Genomic DNA, 23,538 nt, shown 5'->3' on the forward strand with positions numbered 1-23,538 from the left:
AGTAAGTTTCCTGAACCAATTTTATTGCTGTGTACGTACATACCGGAATTGGTCCTGGGATTTCCTTTTGAGTTAGAGAACATCGTAGATGTCTGTTCTCATGGTGAAGTTGAGCTTGATACCATCGTGTATTATATTATTATCAAGTCCGATGCTTGAGGTCTGGATAGGATCAGTACTATTGTCACATCGACAGTTCAGAGTAAATTGAATTTTTGCCGTATCTAAAAGGATAGATGAAACTTAGTTTTCTTATCAGACCTCTCGCATGTTTGCCTGTGATTTTGTGTTGCTTACAGAATATAGACATCGGAAGGAAGGGGTGTCACAGAATCTGGAGGTCTCTGAGTGACGAACAAAAGTAAATAAGGGAACCTCTCGCCCTTTGTGGGATTCTTAAATTTTTCCTTCCATATGGTAGAGTTCTCATCCAATTCTTGCGATTTCGTGTTTCGTACATAATTCGGAGCAAGCGGGTGCACATGTCATTGAGAAATGTGCTTCAATTAGAGGCATGAATAAATGACAGTCTTCACTTTTGAGACATTTTGCATATTTGCTTACAGCTTGCGTAAATAAGTTGTTAAGATTAGAATGAAATTAAATTCTGTTAATTTAGAATTGATATAAAACTTACTAAGTAATATTTATAAAGTAATGTTATTTATGTCTTGCTTAATAAATTGGCGGTGAATAGTTCAAACTAGATGGCAGCAATATATGACAACAAGAAAATTTGTAGGAATGAAACTTAATCTTAAGATTTTGGGGGGAAGGAGCCACCTGAAGGAGAAGGGGCCGTGGAGATCAATAGCTTTCACCGAAAGACAACCATAGTGACCTCTCCCTTTTCACAGAGGTCGCTGATTTCTCTATCTCTATCTCTACTACTTAAAAAGACTAAACTGGTTCACTATTCTCCCCAGGCACAATACGTCAAACACTTTCATCGTCACGCAGTACTCAGTTTCGTCCATCCCGTCGCTGCGCATTTTGCAGTTTAGCCCCTCGGGACACCCCATGACGCCTGTGCGGATGAAGTCGGGTAGCTCGACTTAGATGACGATGACAGCCGGCCAGCCGCGGTGGCGCACGGGAGCCACATGGACTATGCTCATGCTGGCGCTGTGCTGCTCCCACCTGCCACTTGCCTTCCTCGTGCCGGTAAATCACCATCGATGTTACATGCCTCCCTTTCCCCTACCTTCATGAGTCGTCTCTGCGGACCTGTGCTACTTCTATGTGTGTGCGTGCAGGGTACGGATCGGAGTAAGGCGCCTTAGCCTTATTCTGCTCTTCATCTTCCTAATTTGAATCAGATAAACAGAGCAAGGTAAACAAATTTTCTAAACTGTTGGATGTTAATATTCTGCTTCTCCTACTTTTATTCAGCTGATAGATTAAGTGCAGACCACGGAACATCAAGGATGCTGACTGCCATGCCCACGCTTGCCGCGTCAATCAAGATGCCCGCCACCAGACTCGGCGTGTTCTGAGCAGCACACGTGTCCTGGCCAGATTTAATTTTGAGATGAACTGTTTATAGGGAATGGGAGGTCCGCCTCCCACTCTCTCACATCCCTGATATCCCGCTGCCCCACCTCCCTGTTATATGGTACACACAATGGTACTACCTCTTTCAGTAAGTAAATGAGTGTTATTTTTCTTCAGAGTCATCCCCATTCATTTGCACCATAATGAAAAACATATTTTTTTAGTTTGGCTTGATGTGACCAGTTGACATTTACATATACATTGTTAAGCTAACAGTGATAAGAGTAGACGGGTGTGTACCAAGGCTAAGTCACGCGGTGGATGATGAAGTTCCTGATATTTATTTATCTGTGATCCTACCTTTTGGTCGATTCAGTCCTCTTCTGCATTTGCAAGTGTTTTGAAGACGCCAGCGAGCTATTAAGGCAGTTGTGAAGCAATGTAGTTGTGGTACTTGTGTTCGGAAATAGATTCTTTCGGTTTGAGCTTTACATCCTGTACGAAAAGTGAGATCATTTGTCTTTGTTTTAGGGTCTCCTCTTAACATGTATACATATTATTACTCTGAAGATGAAGATGTATTGTGATTATGATATCATTTTTCTTTCTTGAAAATGATTTTTTAATCTACGTAGTAACTTAGAGTGCCGCCTTTTTTAGATTTACCTTGGCTCAACGCGTGTTAAGTGGTATAAAATTGATAATGTGGATTTCATAGTTGCAAGCATTTTTGTAGTTGCGGTTTAACATTAACATAATACTAGAGAGAGATGATGTCATAACCTCGCTTTTTTGGTACCATAGCAATATAACATGCACGGTTGTGGAGTCGCAGTCACATGTTTTTCTTGGAGACATGCCAAGAAAATCTTGGAGAGACAATCGTAGTAAGCCAAATCATAAAAGGATACAACCGAAGTGCATATGATATTGAATTATTCCCTTTTACCAAACTATATTTTAGTCAAAACAATTTTTTGGGATGTTTTATGGCTATCTTTGTCTATAAACATAATTTTCATGTGTATCTGTTTAAACATGTGTGGCAAGAACAAAATTGAGCGGGCCATAGCAACACACGACGTTCAATAAAATAACGATCACAATCATGCTTCACATGATTTTTCTTTGACTTGCATGTGCTGAAGAGGTTTGAGAAAACTGTTTGGACTAATTAGAAAAGAAGTATTCTTTCAGTACCTATGTTTGCAACACCCACGGGTTTGCGAGACAACAATCTCTACTACTTAAAAAAGAAGCAACATGTTCCCCCTTCTCCCCTGCTTTGGTCGTCGTTTTGGTCGCCCACCTGGCCTCATTTGCACTTTAGCCCCTCAACTTCTTTGGAATTAACCCACAATCCATGACTTATACTTTCTCTATCGTTTGCCTCTCGAGATTCTGGAGATGACCCGCTGCGCCGGCTCCCTGTGCCGTCCCCAAGATTCACGCCGCCACGCCTCACCCAACCGCCTGCTTTCCCACGCCGCCGCTTGAGCCCCCGGACGCCGCCACGCCGTCTACCCTGAGTGGCTGGCTTGTTCCCGCCGACGGCCTGCCTGAGGATCAGATCGATGGTTGTGGTGCCAGACCGATGGGCGCCGGGGCGTGAGGAAGACAACACAGACATCAGCGGCGGTGACTACGCTCCACCGGTTTTTACGTCTACTCCACTGTTTTTTATCCCGTCCTCAACAGTCTGTACGATTTCTCCTCCCAGCAATTCTTGCGCTCACTCCTCTGCCCACCTCGCTGATGCCGCCATCCCCATGGCACATGCCCGGTGGCCGACCTAAAGCGCCCCAATGACCGGCGGCAGTCGTCCCTTACCGACGCTCTAATCGCGGAGCAAGTGCACCCTCGGCAGGCTTGAGGAGCTCGCAAGCGCGCTGCGTCAATCATCTCGCGGTTGTGAACATCGCGCCGCCCAACCGCGCCCCTCCTCCACGCTGGCAATCTCGTCAGAATTTGGTCGCGCCCGTCCTTGGCGTCGCCAGATCTGGCCACTCCGGTTGTTGGTGTCGTTGGATCTGACAGCCATGTGTCACTCACTGCGGCGGCGGCCGGTCTGCAAGGTAATCACGGAGACAGCGAAGCAGTCTATCGAGTACTAGGCTTCGACATGAGGTTGGACCAAAATCAAGGTGCGTTTCGGAAGCTCTTTCCACTATTACCATTGCCTTATCTTTTGATTCTTATTGCTTGTCATGGACTCATGGTACGATGGATGTGTAGGTGTTGAGCCCCAAGTCCTCGGAGCAAGCCTTCGTCATTCATTTCATTGGGGGGATTTTCGTTGGAGGGTCAGGTACTATTTCTTCCCTGAGTCTTGCAGAAAAGTAGGTTCATAAGGAATGTCTGATGAATCAAATTTAGCTTTGTCAATTGTACGCTTACGCTTCTCAGCGAATGAATTTGTGAGGTTCATTAGTTTCATTAAAGGTAGAACGACATTTGATTTGTACATACCCAAATAACATGTGGTTCCAAGCGAATGATGCATTTTCATTTTCCATAAATTCAAGGATACAACGACATCATACTGAATTGTACAGTTACCTGATCTCATGATGTAATACCCAACTGCTTCCTGCTACTAGCACTTGATATCCTACAACATAAGCTATGATTGATTCATTTTTTATATATACTTTGTCTTGGCCTGCTGCTACTTCTACAAATGCTGACTTACCATTCTACAAATTCAGGGGAGCTTTGATGATTGCTATAATGCTAGCGGTTTGATCATTTCTACATCGCAAACGATGTCACATTTTGGTTTTACAGGTGCTTGAGAAACTTGGTTGAGCCTGTAAATAGTACACTCCAACTATTAAATCTGTATTTGATCCACCATACTAAGTATGTGAAATTTTCGGTTCGTCAACTCTTTCGGTTCTCTCATCCATCTTTTGGCAGTAATATTAGCCGGGGTGAACTTTGGTTACTTTGGTGATTATCAATGAAGTGATACTATTTAATCTTATTCTTATTTTTATTCAATAATTGTATATTATGTGCCTTATGCAAACTACTGTGCCAAGATCAAGATATGATGTGCAGCGAAGTGGAAACGTGCTGATGGCCTTTAATAACAAGATATGTTTTTGAAAGAATGTTTGGTTCAAAATTACAGCGTGTTTGTCAGGTTTCCTCTTATAAGTGGTTATTTCATTCCTCCCCTTTCTTCCCAAGGAATCTCCTCAAGTTTAGAGTGTCCGACCATAGTAGCATTTGACATGAAACCCCATTTTTCCTTAAGTAGTTTGAAACATTTCGTCAGTTAAGCAGATACTCGGCTTTCTTTATTTATTCAACAATGTTTATCTTGCTATTTTATAGTATTCGGTAGAAGATGAGGGTTCAGCCTCCTTTTGAAAAATAAATAAATTATGATGGCCACTTACCATTAGACTTTTCTTAGGTTTCATTGTTGCATGACGAGGTTAATTAAATTGGAGTGGAAGCAGCTCCTACTTATGACATACAAGTGGTATATTTTACATATTAGCGGTATCTACATAACAAAGTGTGGAAAGTATGTTCAGTAAACTATGTGATATTTGTAGAAATATATTTAAAAGACCAAAAATCGAAGTCGCAAAGGTAAATCCAGCAAAATGGTGGCTGAGTAGACATATTTACACAATTTATGAACTTCAAACTGACGTGAGTTTGTGCCTTTTGGTTTCCAAATGATGTACTGGAGGGCTTGCACATTTATATTGTCATAATGCTACATCTTATCCACTTATGTGGATTGCATGGTTGTTAACTTGCTATCATGGTCACCTAATCATGATACTACAACAGGTGAGCTTGGATCTGTACCAACAGTGGATGGGGCGTCCATTGAGACCAAGGCGGTTGGAGCAGCGGACTATCGTCCTAGCATTGTGAGTCCCTCACCGGGAAAGAAACTTTCTAAATATATCGTCCTAGCATCCGTGCATACAACGGCCATGTCGAAGTAAGGGTGCCCGTGACTAGCTTTAGAATTTTGGTGTGTCCGGATGGAGAATCTAGGATAGTCACCTCATCAAGGAAAAGAAATTATGGGTTGTTTCATGTAATTCTGCTATTCCACATGTTCTAATTATTTCAAAAGATCCACTGTGTTCTAATATCCATCTAGATCTAGATCCAGTATGAATCCGTTTTACAACAGATTTGTGTTTTATTTTGGCTTCCACTACTTGCTGGAAAACTTTAGTGAGTTTGATAAGATTTTTTAGCAGGCAAAATCAGTGACATTAGGAAAAATCTTCATTACACAATAGGTTTTCTCGCGGGTAAATATACACGAAGGTATTTCTTTTTTTCATTCCTCACTTTAAGCTGCTAATTTGGACAAGCGAGATGACTAGATGATAGATGCATGAAAAGTTGGAAACATTGATGATTTTTGTAGTGTGCACTAACTGAAGTTGGCCTGCTGCTCCCACGTACGCTGTAGTCTCCCTTGGGTGATTTGGATTCTGAGATTTTCTTTGATTACCATTGGGCATTGGTTTCTTGTTCTACATATTGGGGCTTTCTTAATTCTGGTGTTTGGCCTAAGTGATTGGGGATTGTTTGTGAATGTCTGAGTCTGTGGGCATCTGAAGCTGCACGCTCCATTGGCTAAAACTTGCTGGTAGGCAATGGTTTGAACAACTATTGTGTTCTACATTTATTAGTTCAATATATATCAGCTAGCAGTATTGGATGCTAAGAAAATGATTATGTTCATTCATTTTAATTCCAAGAGACAGTCATTTTCTTATAGTCTTACTGGATTCCCTCCCATTTCAGTTTGATATCTTCTCAAATTCAAAGAAATTGGCATGTTAAATTACTTCTTAACCAGGTTTGGTTTCTATTCACACAGTGTCCCTTATATCCATGTTATGACTTTTGTCGTATACCCTGGTTTCCTTATAATTGTAGTAGCATCCACAGAAACAGATTAACTCACATGTCGCTTTTTATACTGTATCCTAATACATGTTTCTAAACTAATCAATTTATATGTTTCATTTTTTGTATTTTCCTGCCTATCTACAACTTATGATGTCAGAACTCATTTGTAATGTACACATTGGATCGTAGTTGATCTTTGTTCTCACATGCCAGTTATGTTTTTTGATGTGGATATGCTTAAGTTGATGCGGTGCGTGGCATATGCTCAAGGCTCTTGGTCATCTATGGAAATACACACCGGCAAGATCAATTGCTCCAAAGTTGAGATTATGAGAGGCTGACTATAGAACAAAGTAATGTGCAGAGGATGCATTAATTCTACCTTTTGTGCTCAGCTCCTTAAACAACCCATCTCATTGCTGGGCAAAGGGCACAAAGTAATCAACACGAATCTCTCCGCTCAAGAAGCAATGTTACACAGGAATTTGACAGGTTTAATATGGACTATTTTGGTGTGTGACTACTAAATGTAAACTCAAGTCATACTTATCTCTTAGAGATCATGATGCACGACCCATATCTAGCATGCTGTTGTTTCTGCCTGTACAAATTGTATAGTAGAAATGATTGTTTGGCTCATTGTATAGTTCGAGTTGACTATGTTATTCCCAGTTCCTCCAACATTGTTACCGCGAGATCTAGAAATTAAAATTCATGATCTTTTACATTGGATAGTTTGCATCTATTAATTTCATTTTTCAGAAACCAGTTCAATGATGTCGTTATGTTACAATCTATTTATAAATTGTGCATCAGACAATGCACCATGTATCTAGAGGACCATCCATTATTTTGGTAATGCAACAAATGCTAATATTGTGATGTTCAATTATATTTTTTTGCTCGAAATATACATAAGTATGTTTCGTTTAAGAATATATTTTGATAAATTACTATGGTAGATGTGACTTCTAGATTTCTTGCCTTTTGAGTAGCTTAACGTACATCTGTGGAGAGGTGCGTTGCACAAACATGTGGTTTTTAGTAAAATTTTAAGAATGGTGTTATTTTTGGAATATTACGTGGCTCTGTTTTCATACATGTGAACTTTCATGTGCATCAAATTTACATTTGTGACCCGTGGCATTCAACCCTTTTTCTTGGTTTCCATGGTCATCCTCTTTTTGGAGCGGTTAAGGAATTACTGCCTAAAAAAAGTAGCATTCGCACCATTGCCCTAACGATAGAGTTTTTTTTTTTACCTCAACTATTATTGAAGATTTGATAATCCCCTTTTGTATGTTTGACACAGAAGGCTACAATCTAGGGCTGTCTCTGGATATTTATGAATATCAAAGTGTTGTTTAGACTAATTAGAAAAGAAGCACTCCTTCAATTATACATGTGTTTCGAGCACCCATGTTTTGTGAGACAATAATACATCCAAAATGAGAGGTTGTTGAGTTTACAGTTATGACGACCTAGAACACAGGTGTGGGACTTACCATTGAAGAGTAACAAGAAGATCTAAAATTTAGAATCATGCAGATGCATTACAATGCTATCTTGTTATTACGTTTGGTATTATCATGGTGTAGTATATTATGATATCCCTGATTTGTTTTGATACCCGTGGCAACGCACGGACATTTGTACTATACATCTAAAAGAAGAGGTTATTGAGTTAACAGTTATGATGGCTCAGAATATAGGTGTGTGACTTACCGCCGAAGAATAACAAGAAACCTAGAACTTGCAACCACACGGATGCACAACAATGTTGTCTTGTTATTGCGTTTGGTATTATCATGTTGTAGTACATTATGATATTCCTGATTTGTTGTAAAATTTTCATAGTGAGTTGCGAAATATATGTGTACATTAAAAAATAAAATTTGTTCATCCGTGGCAACGCACGGGCATTTGTACTAGTCTCTACTAAAATGAATTCCTCTATCTGGTCAGCTCATCCATCACTGCACCATGCCACTGTAGTGCTCACCCCCTTGCATGGATGTCGCCCTGCATGGTGGATCAGTTCAGCTACAGCGTTGAGGAGCGGCTGCGACGAGAGAGCGGGCGAGGGTCCCCAGCGGATGCCACCGTCTAGTGACGTGAGTCTATGTCAGTCAATCGTCTTTGCCACAATTGGCCTTAAACTTAGCAAAAAATGGGTATGTTTATATTTCTAATTGGCCTAAGCGCTACCAACTCTACATGAAAATCTGTAACAAATGAACAAATCAAACCAAAATATCGAGACTTCAGTTGTTGCCATAAGATGCCTCAAAGAGGAATGAAGGCTAGTGAGGACATGTGGAGGTGGAGCGGTTCCCATCCCCGCGCCGACGTTCCCCATCCCGCTGGTCAACCTAGGGTTTGGGGCAGGCTCATGGAGAGGAGAACGTCGTCGGTGGAGATCTCTGTAGGGATTCGTAGCATAGAAAATAAAGAAATTTCCTACGCAAAAACGAATAAACGACAAAGAGCTAATCTAGGAGATGCATGTAACGATGTGGTAGCATGTAACAATGTGATAACTTGCTTTGTGTACCATTGCAAATCGGGTGTGGAAGCTTAACGGTTGGTGTCGATGTAGACGATCACGATCCGTTCAATCTTGGTGATCCAACTCGATCAATTCCGTCGCTTGTGTGGCGGCTCCGAGGTGATGCACACGTATGGCTTGACGACGTCGACCCCTTCTTGCTCCAGCAAGTTGGAGTCAAGGTAAAGAGATCGCTCCGGCGTCACGATGGCATGATGACGAACTTGGTGCAAATCCGATAGGGCTTCGCCCGGACTATCTTTTCGGAGTTCGCCGGAATAAGAGTTCCAGCGAGATTCCAGTGATCACCAGCGGAGGTCTGAGGAACAACGGAGGTAAACAGCAGAGGACGGATGAGGACGGGCAACAACGAGGTGGCCGGCGATGGGCGGTGGCGGCAGCTTGGCGGCGGTGTTGGGCGTGGGGATCTCGGGGAGCTCGGGGTTGTGTGGCTCTTGTGGACTTATGATGTTGTGGTCAGCCCCGGGGCTCCCGTATATAAAAGCTCGAACTCGAGAGGCCATAGGATCTCTGAATCCTAATTGGACTCTCGGTCAAACCTTGTCAAACTCATATTGGAACCAAATAAGGAAATTCCGAAGTGAATTGGAGTAGGAAAAGGAAAGCTCCTCCCTCCCACTTCCAAAACCGAGTGGAGAGAGGACTTTCCCTCTCCCACTCGGCCATGGTGGCCAGCCAGCCGGAAGGCCCACTTGGTGCGTGGGTGGGTCCCACCGATCCCTATGCTAGGTGGGTTCCCCCTTCAGCAAAGCCGGAGAAAAATTTGCTGGGAACGGGCCGCACGCTTCCTCTCTTAAGGCCCCTCTTTAGATTATGACACGTCATCATCCGCACGCATCTCAAAGCTGCTTGGAATCCCCTAATCAGTCGATACGTATCTGCAGCTGGGCGTAGTGCTGTGTACAGTATAGTCTTTGTAATCGTACACTTCCATGAAAAGAAAGCACAGCGCCCTAGTGCATCTGCATCTCACGGACACGCCGGCGCCGGCGCCGGCGACCGTCCGCCTCATCGCCGTGATTTTCCGGTGACTACCTGCCCCAGCTTGGTATCTCCGTGTTGCGGAAGCGATGGACCTGTGAGCGCCCGATTCCTCACCGCCGCCTTCTGCTGACAAGCCGCCCCGCCGCGGCTGTGTTGCTTCTCGCGGAAGCGACGGCGCCATCGTGCGCCCGAATCCAATGTCAGAAAAACCAAACTCAGCCCATGCGATTCCACAACTTTCTTCCCCACTTGTATTTGCTCCTATAATTTTTAACTGAACTTTGGTGTTCTGTGTGCAGGCAGTGAACTTGTTCAGTAATTTTAGACTTCCTCACATTCAGCTAGCAAAGCTTTGATCTTCCATGTATAGAAAGCTTGCTAGTAGAGCGCTAGAATGCTAGCAAGGTTCCCTCGGTTCCAAACATCTTTGAAGATGCATATAAAGCTTGTCGGCTGGGGTTCCAGATCCCTTTACATGATCTCTCATCTTGGAGTTTGACAATACAGGTGTGATCGATGCAATCCAAAAACAGAGTTTGCTTGTTTCGAGTGTAGAAAAATAGGAAGGATGTAATTGAGCAGCTTACTTTGTAGCTGCTTTAGCTAGAAGTTCAAGGCAAAAAAGTTTCTGGTTGGGGTCTATCCCAAACAGTTTACCTGATGTATTTGTCGAGTCTGTAAACTTTGTCAATTACTGATCAATGAAAAAAAAATCCGCAAAAAGGAACAATTGTTATGTGTACATGTCTATATTCAGTTTCATGAATGAGTGAACATATGTTTTTTCCCCTCAAGTATAAGATCATTTGGTAAGAAGTACTCGCTCTAATGATCCAGTGCAACATTATGTATATTTTACTTGCAGAACTAACATTTAAACATAGGCCATTGACCACATGAAGGAAAAAAATTACTACTATGCCTACTCCTTCCGTCCTCCAGGAGTTGGTTCATCAAAATCCAATCTTCGCGAAGGGTGTAGCACCTCCAAAGCTTGATCAGTTTGAAGTAGAAGTTCAGTGTATCCTCCTTGGATGAATGGACGAAACATGGTCGAAGAATCTCCGTGAAAGGTAGTATTTGTGAAGTGTGGTACTGTACTATTAGAACTTGTGCTTGCCTCAAAAGATCCCTGTGCCATGAAAAGTTAGCAAACTGTTCAGACTTTTTGTTGTACAATTATATTACATAAAAATATAAGAAAAACTAGAGTAGTTTGTCTTACAGAAAATTGTAAGGGACCTTGTCCAGGAAACATATTATTAGAAAAGTGCGGCATTGTAATATTAGAGCTTGTTCCTGCCTGAAAAGATCCATGTGTCAAGAAAAGAACCTAAATTGTTTAGAGTTGTTCTTGCAAAATTATGCTACATAAAAATATAAGAAAAACTTGAGTAGCTTGTCTTACAGTAAATTGTAGAGGACCTTGTCCATGAAACATATTATTAGAGTAGTGCGGCATTGTAATATTAGGACCTATTCCTGCCTGAAAAGATCAACGTGTCATGAAAAGTTACGAAATCGAGTATAGTTCTTCTGGTACAATATAATTAAAAAAAAACCTCATGAATCTTTCTTACGGTAAACTGTAGAGGATTTTGTCCGTGATACATATTATTTGGGATGTGTGGAATTGCTATATTAGTTCCTGTATTTGCGTCAAAAGTTCCCTGTGGCATCATAAGTATTAAAATGTTTTACAAAAATTGTGGCACAATTGAATTACATGAAACATATTAAAGAACTGAGAGTAATCTGTCTTACGGTTAACGGTTGATGGCCTTCTCCGAGCGTAGTATCAGCCTTTACTTTGTTTGCAACACCTGGTATTGATGAACCATATAAATAAGGAGACAATTACTGCTTGTGCAATTGTGAGAGAACGAACAATTGGTGTAGCAGTACCTTTTTTTGTTCCAGATTTTGGCTTCTTTGTTCCTGTCTTTGCCTTCTTTGTTCCTTTCTTTTCAAGTGCATCTTTTGCTCTTTTTACCATTGGACCTTTTATTGCTTGGGGAACTTTAAATGATATGTTTCCATTGGTTATAAAGTCATTGGACACATTCGAATTCATACGAACACTTTCAGGTTTGGCTGGTCCTCTTTGGCTTAGTGATTCATCTGCTTCTAGATCTAGCATATCTATAGCTTTCTCCAATTCTACAAGAAGTTCTTCTGAAACAGAGCACTTAAGTGCAACAGCGGTTGCTTTCCGAGAAATGCGAGCAGCGCGTGTTTGTAAAGTGTCTTGAGGACTGTCCTGGTTATTCGAAGAATAACCTCTTTTTGCATATTTTGTCCACCTGTGTAGTATATATTGCGATGGCAAAGTGAAAACTTCATTGATGTTCAACACTCGCAGAGCATGCTTGCACAATAGACCTATGCCATAAATACACACATGTTATGAAATATTATTATATATTAAAAAATTGACAAAATCTGATTGCATACCTTTGGATTCATACTTTCTACAGGAACATGATATGGTCACATCCTCATGATTAAAGATAACTAGTGCGTCATCCTCAAATGGCATCGCCATGACCTTATATGTTCTGATTGTTCCAACTATGGAAATACTTTCGCACTTGACTGAATGTTGTTGTTTGAACTCCTCCTCAAAATCATTATAAATCCTCCTTGTATATGACTCAGCTGCAATCTTCAACATAGGTAAATTTCTTACAAAAGGAACCGGTTTAGACTTTCGTGACTTGAAATCTGCATCTAGTTCATTTTCACGAAGGCTAGCAGCACACTTCTCATATTCTACTAAGAGCTCTGAAACACAGAGCTTCTTGCGAAATTGTTTCTTGAACACATTGTTCATACCTTCACTTCTTTGAGTTGAGGTCATGTCAGCAGAAAATGAATCATTGCGGTACACCGCAGCCCACTTCTCACGCAAACCATATAGAGTTTGTATCCATGAGTTCTCCACAAGATCATAAGTAATCAATAATTCTTGCCACTTCTGCTCAAAGTATGCCACTGAATTTTCAAGGTATACAACTCTCTTAAAGTCAGCAAGAAATCGAGGATGATTTGAAATTACATGGCTAAGATGCTTGGCAGCATTTTGATAAATGTGCCAAAGACAGAGACGGTGCTTCGTGCCTGGAAAAACTTTGTCAATTGCCTTGGCCATAGCGGCACATTGATCTGTGAAGATTGTAACAGGTCGTTTGCCAGACATCGCTGTTAAAAATGTGTTGAAGAGCCATATAAATGAATCGGTGGTTTCATCAAATAATAGTGCGGCTCCAAAAAGAATTGTCTGTTTATGATGGTTAGTTCCAAGAAGTGGTGCAAAGGGCATTTCAAACTTATTTGTTTGAAAAGTGGTGTCAAATGACAAAGCATCGCCAAAGCAAGCATAGTCCATGATAGCTTGACCATCAGCCCAAAAGAAATTAGCTATCCGGCAATCCTCCTCATCTAATTGTATGGCATAAAAAAAAGAAGGATCTTCTAACTGTTTGTTTTTCAAGAATTCCAGCATTGTTTGTGCATCATTGACATCCAAATACTTCTTTCGCTCACGGCCAATATAGTTATTGCTATCCACCCGCAAGAAAGGTACATGCTGAGGTCCTCCATACCACTGCTTGAAAAAGTTGAACACTTGGGCGGGCTTTAATCCTGCTTCCCTCATATGACCAATCACAAGTTTATCAGACTCTACCAAACGACGTTGTGACCGCAACATATGTCTCTTATCTGGACTTGCGAGATAATGATTGTGCTCAAGTACAACCTTTTGCACCGTCCAAACTCCCTCGCGAGTAATGCTAAACTGAATACGGGCATCGCAACGAGATCTTGTGGCAGCATTTTGTTTCAGAGTGTCATGTTTCGAATGAGTACCTCTTTCCCCTTCATTACTACAAACTATATGTTTCTGATATACTGATTTATCAGGTCTCAACTTTGAGTGGCTCTTTCGGATGCTAAAACCAATCTTACCGGCATACTCGTTGTAAAATTCGTATGCATCTTCTTCCGACTTGAAAGCCATTCCAACTTTAGGAACAAGTAGTGATTCAGAACTAGTACCATGCACCTGCACAAAAATATATATAAACTTAATTGATAAGAATAAGTCATGATTTTGTTTGCACAAATACATAGATCACTTTTGTACCTCATTGGAGTTTGCTATTGTAGCTGAAGCTTTCACGCCGGAAAGAGTTGAGCTTGATTGGATCGTCGCCATGAACGTGGAAGCCCGTTCAGTTGGTGTGTGCATTGTCTTGTCACCAGCAAGGGGTGAGGAGGTGGCCATGGTAACATGATCTTGAGATGAGTCAACTGCGAAGGAGGAAACCGGTTGCGCGGCGGCGGCAGCGTCGTACTGGACATTGGAGACGTCGGCTCCTCTGGTCACCTCACCCCCGGCGGTAGCCGCGTTGTGCGGAACATCGGCGATATCGGCTCCTGCGATCACCTCTCGTCCGGTGTCAGCAGCGTTGTACTGGACATCGGCGGTCTCAACTCGTGTTATCACCTCGCGATCGGTGGACATTACCACTACAGCCGCGGCAACGTCGGACGCCCAGAAGTTGGAGGCGGCTGCCGGCGGCGAGTAGTTTCCAGGCGAGTAGTTTCCAGATGCAATGGTCTTTATCTTCAATAGCAAGCTAGCTAGAAGTTGGAGGCGGCTGCCGGCGGCGAGTAGTTCCCAGATGCAATGCAAGCTAGCTACTTTTGTTCACCACGATCTGCCTCATGTCCGGTTACAGATGAGATCAGATATACCACGCCTAGGGATACAACGTATCATCTTTTTTTTTCCTCCGATCGGTACGCCCAGTCCCTGCAGATACGTATCGGTACGCCCAGTCCCTGCAGATACGTATCGACTGATTAGGGGATTCCAAGCAGCTTTGAGATGCGTGCGGACGATGACGTGTCATAATCTAAAGAGGGGCCTTAAGAGAGGAAGTGTGCGGCCCGTTCCCAGCAAATTTTTCTCCAGCAAAGCCCGAGCAGCAGGCTCGCAGCCAGATCGCCCGCATGCCACCGTCGAAGAACACCCTCTCGGCCTCATCCGTGGCGCCTGCCTGCTGAGCTCCCACAAATCAACCTCACTAGGAAGATATAGCTCGGACAGGGTGCAGCTGATCCGGCCGCAGCAATCGCTTGCAGCACAACTGCAACTAACCCACAATTGGTGCCATATCGTCTACCGTTTTAACTGCCCCCCTTTAATGGCCTTTAGCCTGCGATGCCCCCACTGGTACTCCTTCCCTGCCCCTCTTTCCTGGACACTGCGAGCTCGGCCACGGCAGGGCAGCCCTAAACCCTCTCCACTGTGACCCGTGCTGCGCCATTGCACCCGTTATCGCACTCAGCGGAACACATGCCACGGCGGGGAGCACCACACAGCCTGTCGGCAGATTGGTGGCTGCAGGAATGCATGTGAAACGTTGAAGTATACAATGTTATGTCCACTCCATAAAATACAATGTGTAACACACAGCAGAGAGACGTGGACAACATTACCAAATTGCAGATGATAGATGCCGTTAAGAACCAGTTTTCTAAGAAATATCTTATTTGTGTTAGGAACAAGAGCAATCTGGTCCCACGAGTGTCTTAAGCGACCCACCCTTCTGCTGCGACCAGATTGCCTCAGTTCTCGAGTCAATTTTTTAAAATCCACGGCCATCCATATGCAGGAATTGACAGTTATTGATGTGGATATCAGGTACATAGTTATATAATCGTGGTCATAATTTTATCACAGAATTGGTTATCTTATGCAAGAGTTGAGGTATCAGAATTTACAGTAATTACTAAAGGGTCTTTTTCTTTGTTGCCAAGATATGGTTCTATGTTTTTTCTTGATGCAAATGAATTCAATATAAAGCATTGATGTAAGCCATCGAGAAATGTTAGGTGGAAGAAATGGGTGGGACAATAATAGACATCAATATTTGAGCCATCTGAAATCAAATTGCATCCTAACAAACAAGAAATGCAGTGGCAGAGCATGACTAAGAGAAAGGGGATATACATCTGCCACTAAGACAATCTTCTGTCGTAACACAATTAAACTGGAGATAAGAATACTATAATCAACAGGTAAAACACATGAAGGCAAAAAAAAGAAGACTAAAGAAAGACTAAAGGGATGTGCCTATAGTGAAATCACCAACTTACCTTTTCACATAAATCCAGGATCCATGCATCATTGTAGGGATAACAACGTCTCTGACTCCGTGAGTTTCCCGCCCAGTATGTTAACCACATATGACAACCCACCTACCCGCATATTGGTGGTGCACCATCAGCGAAATCCTTCAAGAAGAGGAGGCTATGAAAAAAGAACATTTGCATCTCTCTGACAATGCCAACATCGTGAAGTACCATACCGTCCAAGTAGAAGCGACAATGCCACACCATCTCCTAAAATAATTTTCTGAAGTGATCAACCGCATGCTTTCAATAATCAATATATCCACTAACAGAATGAGTAATAGCACCAAGAGAAGACATAACAAACTCAAGCAGCTGAGTAAATGGAACTACTTTTGTATATGTATTATACAGCTTGTCAAGTGTTGTACAAAATGCATACCATAAGATGAGGTGGCTGAGAAAAACTATGCATATCAGCAATGTGCGATGAAGTAACACTGCATAGTAGCAATCTGATGAGATCTGAAGCCAAGAATTGTGCTCTAATATTCTTCTTTTCTTATGCCATGACCATTGTGCCAACTAAAAACAAATCAAAACATTGCATTCCTCGAATTGCACATAATCTCTATCAATGAGTGAGGGTTGCTGGGCTAGTCATGACTATTTGTTCGACTACTCCATAAGTCAAGACTTAACTCCCAACCTGACTCCCATCTGAATAGAACCAAGTTATGAATTCTAAATTCCTACTCCTAGTCCACATCTGATGTGCTTTGTACTCCCTACATAGCATAATTCTTGTTGCAGATTCAGATGTATCTATTCACAAAATATGTCTAGATACATCAAAATTTGCAACAGGAGTTATGGAATGGGGGGAGTACTGAATTCTGGATTTCTGACATGCAAATATGGTCCTCGGTCCTACTTCAGGACAACATACGTTATGCTAAGGAGGTTACATCTTACATGACCAGCTAGTCGCTACAAGTCAATGAGTCAGTACCCCCAAAACTGGAATAGAATTACTATCCGCACAACACTGGATGTGTGCACTTGATAGGAGCATGTTTCATTATTCTTTCTACATCTAGATAGAATTAGAAACTGATTGTCAAGTTTTTTGTTTGCCAAAATCAACTGTTGTCTTGATTCTTAAATAAATTTATGCACCCTATCATTCTTTGCAAAATTCTGTTCAGCAGTGTGCTAACAGTGCAGAACTATTGATATCCTAGCTATTCTGAATGTGTTCATAAATTCCACAATTAGCAAACCTGTACATTCAGCACATTAGTATAACCAAAAGGCCAAATGAATAGTGAGAAATACAACGCGCACACGCTCATAACTGAACATGTCTTATGTCGTATTTATGGAAATAAAAGATAAAAGTGAAAGAAGCGAAGCGAATTAAGCAAACTTTCACCATTTCCAAGGTTAATTTGACAACAGATGTACCGAAGCATGCAAAGAGTAACTAGAGTGTGATGCCAGTGTCATGCTTATGTTAACATGGGCAGTAAAAGGTATACTGCTAACTGTGTTTGTTAGCACCATACTTCATGGACAACAGCTATACATCACAACAAGTGAGATGCACATTTATACTGTTATTAGATGATAGATGAAACGGAACAATTAAGTTACAACAATGAAAACCATAGAGACCATTTGATTTACCTTGAGAGACCACTTAGGTGTGTACATAAATCACATCTTTATTCAAACAAATCGTCAGATGAAACTGTGTAGCCAGAGATACAGTGGATGTTGCATCAAAGAACACTAGGATTTACCTTGAGAGGTCCTCTGAGGTACCCAATGATGGAGTACTTGCTAACAGTTTGAACTATTACATATTTCACAAACAATTTTATAGGAACATATTACTTCTCCAGGAGCGAACAATAGGAAGCTCCACACAGCAATCCAGCATAGATAAGAACAGCAACTATGAAACAACAATGCCAGAACTTGTGGGAGAAGAGGCATGGTAGTAAACAGATCACCGAGTCAGGTACAAGAGGTTAACCTCCATACCACTGGCACCTCTCTGACAGCAATTTAGTTCCTTCCCAGGGGGAGTGAGCGGCATGAGTAGGTCTCCTTGAAATCGGACTTGTTGGAGGAAGTGAAAATCGACGCATACACTTTCTTGTTTGCATAAGCCGGTGCATGATCGGCAGCCTTATACCGCTTTGCTGGGGCAGCCTCCCCTTTCTTCCCGTTCTCCAACTTCTCAGTGTCTGCTATAGCAGCCGGAGCAGCATGCTTACTCCCACTCAGGCCATTGGCCAGCTTCTTATCCTTCTTGTCCTTCAACTTCCCTCTCTCCTCCTCCATCCTCTGCCTCAACGCCGCCACCTCCTCCTCAGTCCCGTTGATGGGCATCTTGTCGGCCTCCTCGAACTCCTTATGGCACACCAAACAGCCGGGCGTCTTCACCTCCTTGAGAGCCTTGACGCTGAGCACGTGGCCGCATCCTCGGAGCACAAGGAACTGGGACTTGCCGTTGAACTCGAACCCGGTGACGGGGCACTGGAAACGGACCTCCTCGTCGGCCGCGCCGGGCTTGGGGTGCAGGTGGATGGGGATCATGTCCTTGAGGCCGCGGATGTGCGAGAGCGCCTTGGGCAGGCGCTTGTGTAGGAGCGCCTCGACGAGGGGCTCCTTGTTGAAGAGGTTGCCGAGGCGATCCGCGACGGCGGGCGCGGCCAGGGGCTCGCCCGAGAGCGCGCAGCAGGTGAAGCGGGAGAGGCGGGCCTCGTTGGGGTCGGCCTTGTCGGGCTTCTTGGCGAGGTACATGGAGAGGTAGCAGTCGCGCGACTCGGCGCAGGTTGAGCCGCCGTCGCCGCCCCCGCCGCGGAGCGCGCGGAGGCGGAGCTGGAGGGAGGCGGACGGCGGGAGGGCGGCGACGGGGGCGGATGGGGAGAAGGGGCGGCCATCGGAGGTGAGGTAGAAGGAGGAGGAGGGGAGCGGGAGGGAGCGGAGGAGGTGGGAGACCGGGAGGTCGGAGGCGACGGTGAGGTACCGCGGCGGGAGGGCGAGGTCGTCGAGGCGGAGGACGACGGATCTGGTGGCGGGCGCCATGGCGGGGCTAGGGTTAGGGTTTCGACTGGATTGATTCGGGAGATAACGGAGACGACGGGGGGATCGGGAGGACTCGTATGGGAAAGCTAGACGCGTAGGGAGATCCAAACACGTCAAGTCTGACGTCTGCACCGACGTCGAGCGGCGGCACGCTGGGTGGGCTGGGCCAAACCTGGCACTGCACTGCACTGCACCGAAGCGAGCCGGGCTGGCACGTCGGCCCGTTTGACTCGCGGAGCCCAAAAAGGCCTGCGTTTCCTGTTTTCTGTTTCCAACGTTGAAACTGTCCCAAAAAATTGGAAAAAGTTGAGAAAACAGTAATATGAGGCACGATTTCATATGGGACAAGAACGAATTATTAGAAAACAGTAATATGACTTCTCATTAGAAAACCTTACATTCCGAGATAAGAAAAAAGATCATAACTGCTTTAAAGATCTAAACTACATTATCGCTTCTTCATGTCATGCCTCAAAGTGGCCGTGCCCTCGTACGCGATGCAAACTGAATTGTTGTTGGCATCTATTCCACACGGCTCTACACCTGTTGACACCATCCTCCTCTCACATTCATGCTTGGTGTAGTGCGTCCAAATGGAGGAAGCTCTTCTTCGTCTAGCTTCAATTTCAAATAATCTTTTAGCACCTTCTTCGTCCTCATCGCTTACCCTCTAAAAAAGCGCAGCACTCCCGATCGCGCACTCCTGCTCCCACAATCCCGCTCCCACAATCGCGTGCCTCACGGGCCGTACCGAGCTGGCCCGCATGCCCGATGCCGCGGCCCAAGCACGGCACCGATGTGCGATGGTCCAACACGGGTCCGTTTAGCCACGTACCATGTCGGCCTGTGCCGGACTGAATTCACGTGCTTGCGGCCCGGCATGCCAAAGCCCGACCCATTGGCCTAGTTTGGCCTAGGTTGGTTTCAACTTTTATACTGCTTCTAGATCCCTAAAAGCATGACCAGCCAAAAAAATAATAAGAAAAAATGTTCCATTCCATTCATAATAAGTATCGGTGTTTTAACTTAAATTAAGTAGAAAAAAAGAAGCTAATGCAAAGATCCAGCTAGACGATATAGTGCACAACATAACATGAGATGAACTAGCCGCCAAGAAGCTGCCAGAGTGGTTTAGCCTTGGACATGTTTGGTACACTAGGAAAAGGCCATCCTGCCAGTACGTTTTATCATATATCGTCTCTGAATATCCATCTCGTCGATTTCAGGCTTCACTAGACTACGTCCTGCACACTGACGGCACTCGCAAACAACTCGCAAATCGTAACCACAACGAGCTAATCGGGATCTTTGTTAGGTAGCTGCGGTAGATATCTTCTCGTGTCATGTCACATGTAGCGCCAACTACTTTCATATAAAGTTGCGAAGGGCAAACTGTGTCGAATCAAAAGTATACAGTTAGCTACTTCCTCTATTCACTATTAAAAAAATCTATCTATCTATTATATACTAAAAGCAAAATAAAGATGTTTAATAGAGCCACCACGTTAAGCCACACCATCTAAATTATCTTAACAATTAGATATAAAAGTAATGGCTGTGATTTAACGAAAAGTTATTAAATTACGTAACTTTATAGATCTATTTGACACGTTTATATACATAGAGAAGACGTGCCATAGTTTTAACTTTAAATGACGTGGACTCTTAATCTAAAGCGATATGTAGTGAATAGAGTTCTGTACGATGTGTTTCCGGCCGGCCGTGAAAACAGTTCACGAGCCAAAAAAGAGGGACAAGTAAACGACGTGGACTCTTAGTCTAAGGTTTAAATTTTACTCATCGTTCAATCAAGCTATACGTATCCTATGAGTATCCTATGAATAGAGTCCATACGTGTGTTTCCGGCCCGCTTTAAAAAAAGTTCATGAACCAAAAAAAAGGATATATAAAAAATCGTACGTGGGCAAAAACAAGTAGAATAATTTTAGTTGTAATATCTGTATTTTTAGATTTAATAAAGAAATATTCCAATGTATATATTAACTGCACGATCACGACGCACCACGGATATATCTCACGTGGTCAAACAAATGTAATATGTTTAGAATAATTTTAGCTATAAATTCTGTATTTTTAGATTTAATAAAGGAATGTTCAATGTATATATTAACTGCACTATCACGACGCACCACGTATATATGTCACGTGGTCAAACAAATTTAATATATTTCACGTAAAATAATAATTTGTTGACATACAAAATTATTTTATTACAATTATTCCTTATTTGTTGGAAAATACAGGATTACATGCATACTATTTTTTCTATAAGAATAAAATTAATCTAAAATGGCTGTAACAAAATAATGTAAATTGCATTTCTCAAAGAAGTGAGTCGGCTATTCAAACATTTCTCTAAAAAGTCTGGTCGTATATATTGACTTCACTATCAAGATACATCAGGGAAATTCACGGTAAATTAATAAATAGTTGCTATAAAACAAATTTCATAGTTATTATTTTTTATTCCTTGAAAATACAATCAGGTAATTTTTTTCAAAGTTAAGCATTTAGAAATATGTCCATATCTAAACATAATGTATTTTTTAATGGCGAAGGAGGTTAACGAGATGGAGAGTGATTACAGAATATAAAAGTAAATAATAATCACTTTTAAAGTACTAAAGGTGATGTCCTAAAAGCAAAATACGGGGTTATAAATAGAGACACGAGATTAATCCACATCATCCAAATTATTTTTAATCATTAGATCTATAATTTGTGACCAGGATTTAATAAGAGATAAATATTTACGTAAACTTATGTACACATGTGTGACTTGGACGTGAACTTGACACGTTTATTATTTTCTTTACAAAATATCCAGATAACCCTAATTGGGCATGTAACTGACGGTTGAGATTTTTTTACTTGAGATGGGGAAGTCTAAGTCACGTAAAAGTATAATTTAGGAAAAAAAACATGAAAACCAAAGTGTCTTTTCCATGCGAGAGTAAAGGATATTTTCCTTGTAAGAGTCCTATTTGATCACGTCTATGTGAGATCTACATTGAGGCATATATGTACGTGTATGTTTGCCTATCGGGTCCTGTTTAGATCAGTTTTTAAAAAAGTTTAAATGAGATAGCTATGTACTATGCCAGCGCCGGAAGTGCCGTGTGCGTAAATTTTCTGAAATCACACGTGCATGCCAAGATCTGTAGACTAGGACGTGAAATATATTAAAATTAAAATTCAGTTTTTCAGTAACTACATGTGCCATAGGCCTTGCATGCGGGAGCTGAGCGAGAGTGTCCGTGAGGAGGAGGTATTGTGCAGGTTGCCGTTGTCGTCCTCCCGTCGAGCTGGGTAGCCCAGAAGACGATGGTGAAAATTAGAATAAATAGTGTGAAGTGATTTATACTAGACATGAATTGAGAATATTTAAACAATTGGAAGAAAAAATATTAGAGAAAGATGTAACAAATTTATTTAAATTTAGATGTATCTTTACATTTACACTAAATAGTGGATAGATAAATCGAAATTTAGACCATAAATATTGGGGACGGATCTTGCTTCACAATTGTTTAACTCAGAAAGGTTGGATAACAAATCTTTCTCCACAACTTCGTTGCAGGTAATATGGATGGTCATTGCCCTAATCACACTCACTTATGTTAACCACATACTAATGTGTGTTCATCAAACATACATTCCGTCGGGTGTGCTTCCTCCATTTTAGATAAATTAGATTCGATAGAGTGCAATGTTTCGAAAAAATATGTTAGAAAAAACTCTATATATGATTAGAAGTACATTATTATATGATTTTGGATTTAAAGCTCATAGCCATGTTTGGCTACATATATATTTACGATTTTTTCAAATGGTAATTTCAAGATAGACATATCCCTTCTAAGACGGTCGATACAAATTTATGGTTATACTGCTTCAAACTCCAGGTGAGAGCCTACGACGCGGTAAAATAAACGATAGTTATATTTGTATTGCTAATTTATTATTCTAACAATATTTTAGATTGTCACGATAAAAATCCACTAGCGCAAGGTTACACCTTCGATGCCGAGTCCAAAAATTAGTGGATTTTTAATTATGAAAAAATAAAATAGAAATTATAGAATATGTGACATGGTAATATTTGAAATGTCATAGTAACTATTCTTCACAAATCAAAATGTCTGAAAAATAATACCACAAATGTGATGTTTTACCTTATATAATTTTATGGTAGAATTTCAAATATATGTTATCTATGACATCATAAATTTATTTCATCAAGAGCATGAACCTGTCAAAGGTGATGCCCTCGCAAGCAAACATCTTATATTATGAATGGGGAGAGAGTAGCTTTTCCCCAGCTC

The 23,538-nt window shown here is 42.1% G+C and overlaps 2 protein-coding genes and 2 long non-coding RNA genes across 18 annotated transcripts; 2 read left to right on the forward strand and 2 right to left on the reverse strand.

Annotated features, from left to right (window-relative positions):
• The first annotated feature begins 2,854 nt into the window (after positions 1 to 2,854).
• On the forward strand, positions 2,855 to 7,123 carry LOC127319124 (uncharacterized). 12 transcript variants are annotated; one of them, XR_007862409.2, is made up of 5 exons: positions 2,863 to 3,638; positions 3,730 to 3,802; positions 5,308 to 6,130; positions 6,289 to 6,343; positions 6,610 to 7,123. It is a non-coding gene; the product is annotated as an uncharacterized lncRNA (long non-coding RNA). The 12 variants fall into 12 exon arrangements; XR_007862412.2 differs by having other exon boundaries at positions 2,855 to 3,638; positions 4,203 to 5,390; positions 5,733 to 7,123; XR_007862404.2 differs by having other exon boundaries at positions 2,862 to 3,638; positions 5,308 to 6,343.
• A 2,600-nt stretch (positions 7,124 to 9,723) lies between these two features.
• On the forward strand, positions 9,724 to 10,685 carry LOC127319116 (uncharacterized). The gene is made up of 2 exons (XR_007862399.1): positions 9,724 to 10,148; positions 10,249 to 10,685. It is a non-coding gene; the product is annotated as an uncharacterized lncRNA (long non-coding RNA).
• Positions 10,680 to 17,673, reverse strand: LOC127319114 (protein FAR1-RELATED SEQUENCE 5). 4 transcript variants are annotated; one of them, XM_051349323.2, is made up of 10 exons: positions 16,330 to 17,673; positions 16,118 to 16,219; positions 14,097 to 15,359; positions 12,404 to 14,015; positions 11,855 to 12,331; positions 11,714 to 11,772; positions 11,530 to 11,619; positions 11,358 to 11,435; positions 11,175 to 11,252; positions 10,680 to 11,081 (listed from the first exon to the last, which is right to left on the reverse strand). In XM_051349323.2, exons 3-10 carry the CDS (start codon positions 14,475 to 14,477, stop codon positions 10,872 to 10,874), a joined length of 2,985 nt encoding a protein of 994 aa, XP_051205283.1. In that variant the 5' UTR covers positions 14,478 to 15,359; positions 16,118 to 16,219; positions 16,330 to 17,673; the 3' UTR covers positions 10,680 to 10,871. The 4 variants fall into 4 exon arrangements, with proteins under 4 accessions (XP_051205283.1, XP_071679512.1, XP_051205281.1 ...); XM_071823411.1 differs by having other exon boundaries at positions 14,097 to 16,255; XM_051349321.2 differs by having other exon boundaries at positions 14,097 to 14,797; positions 16,118 to 17,673.
• Positions 17,674 to 17,802: 129 nt separating this feature from the next.
• LOC127319115 (uncharacterized) lies at positions 17,803 to 19,283 on the reverse strand. Its single transcript, XM_051349325.2, has one exon. The coding sequence runs from the start codon at positions 19,190 to 19,192 to the stop codon at positions 18,167 to 18,169; it is 1,026 nt and encodes a 341-aa protein (XP_051205285.1). The 5' UTR covers positions 19,193 to 19,283; the 3' UTR covers positions 17,803 to 18,166.
• Between the last annotated feature and the right edge of the window lie 4,255 nt (positions 19,284 to 23,538).

This window comes from Lolium perenne, chromosome 7 (genome assembly GCF_019359855.2).
Source record: "Lolium perenne isolate Kyuss_39 chromosome 7, Kyuss_2.0, whole genome shotgun sequence".
Taxonomy (NCBI): domain Eukaryota; kingdom Viridiplantae; phylum Streptophyta; class Magnoliopsida; order Poales; family Poaceae; genus Lolium; species Lolium perenne.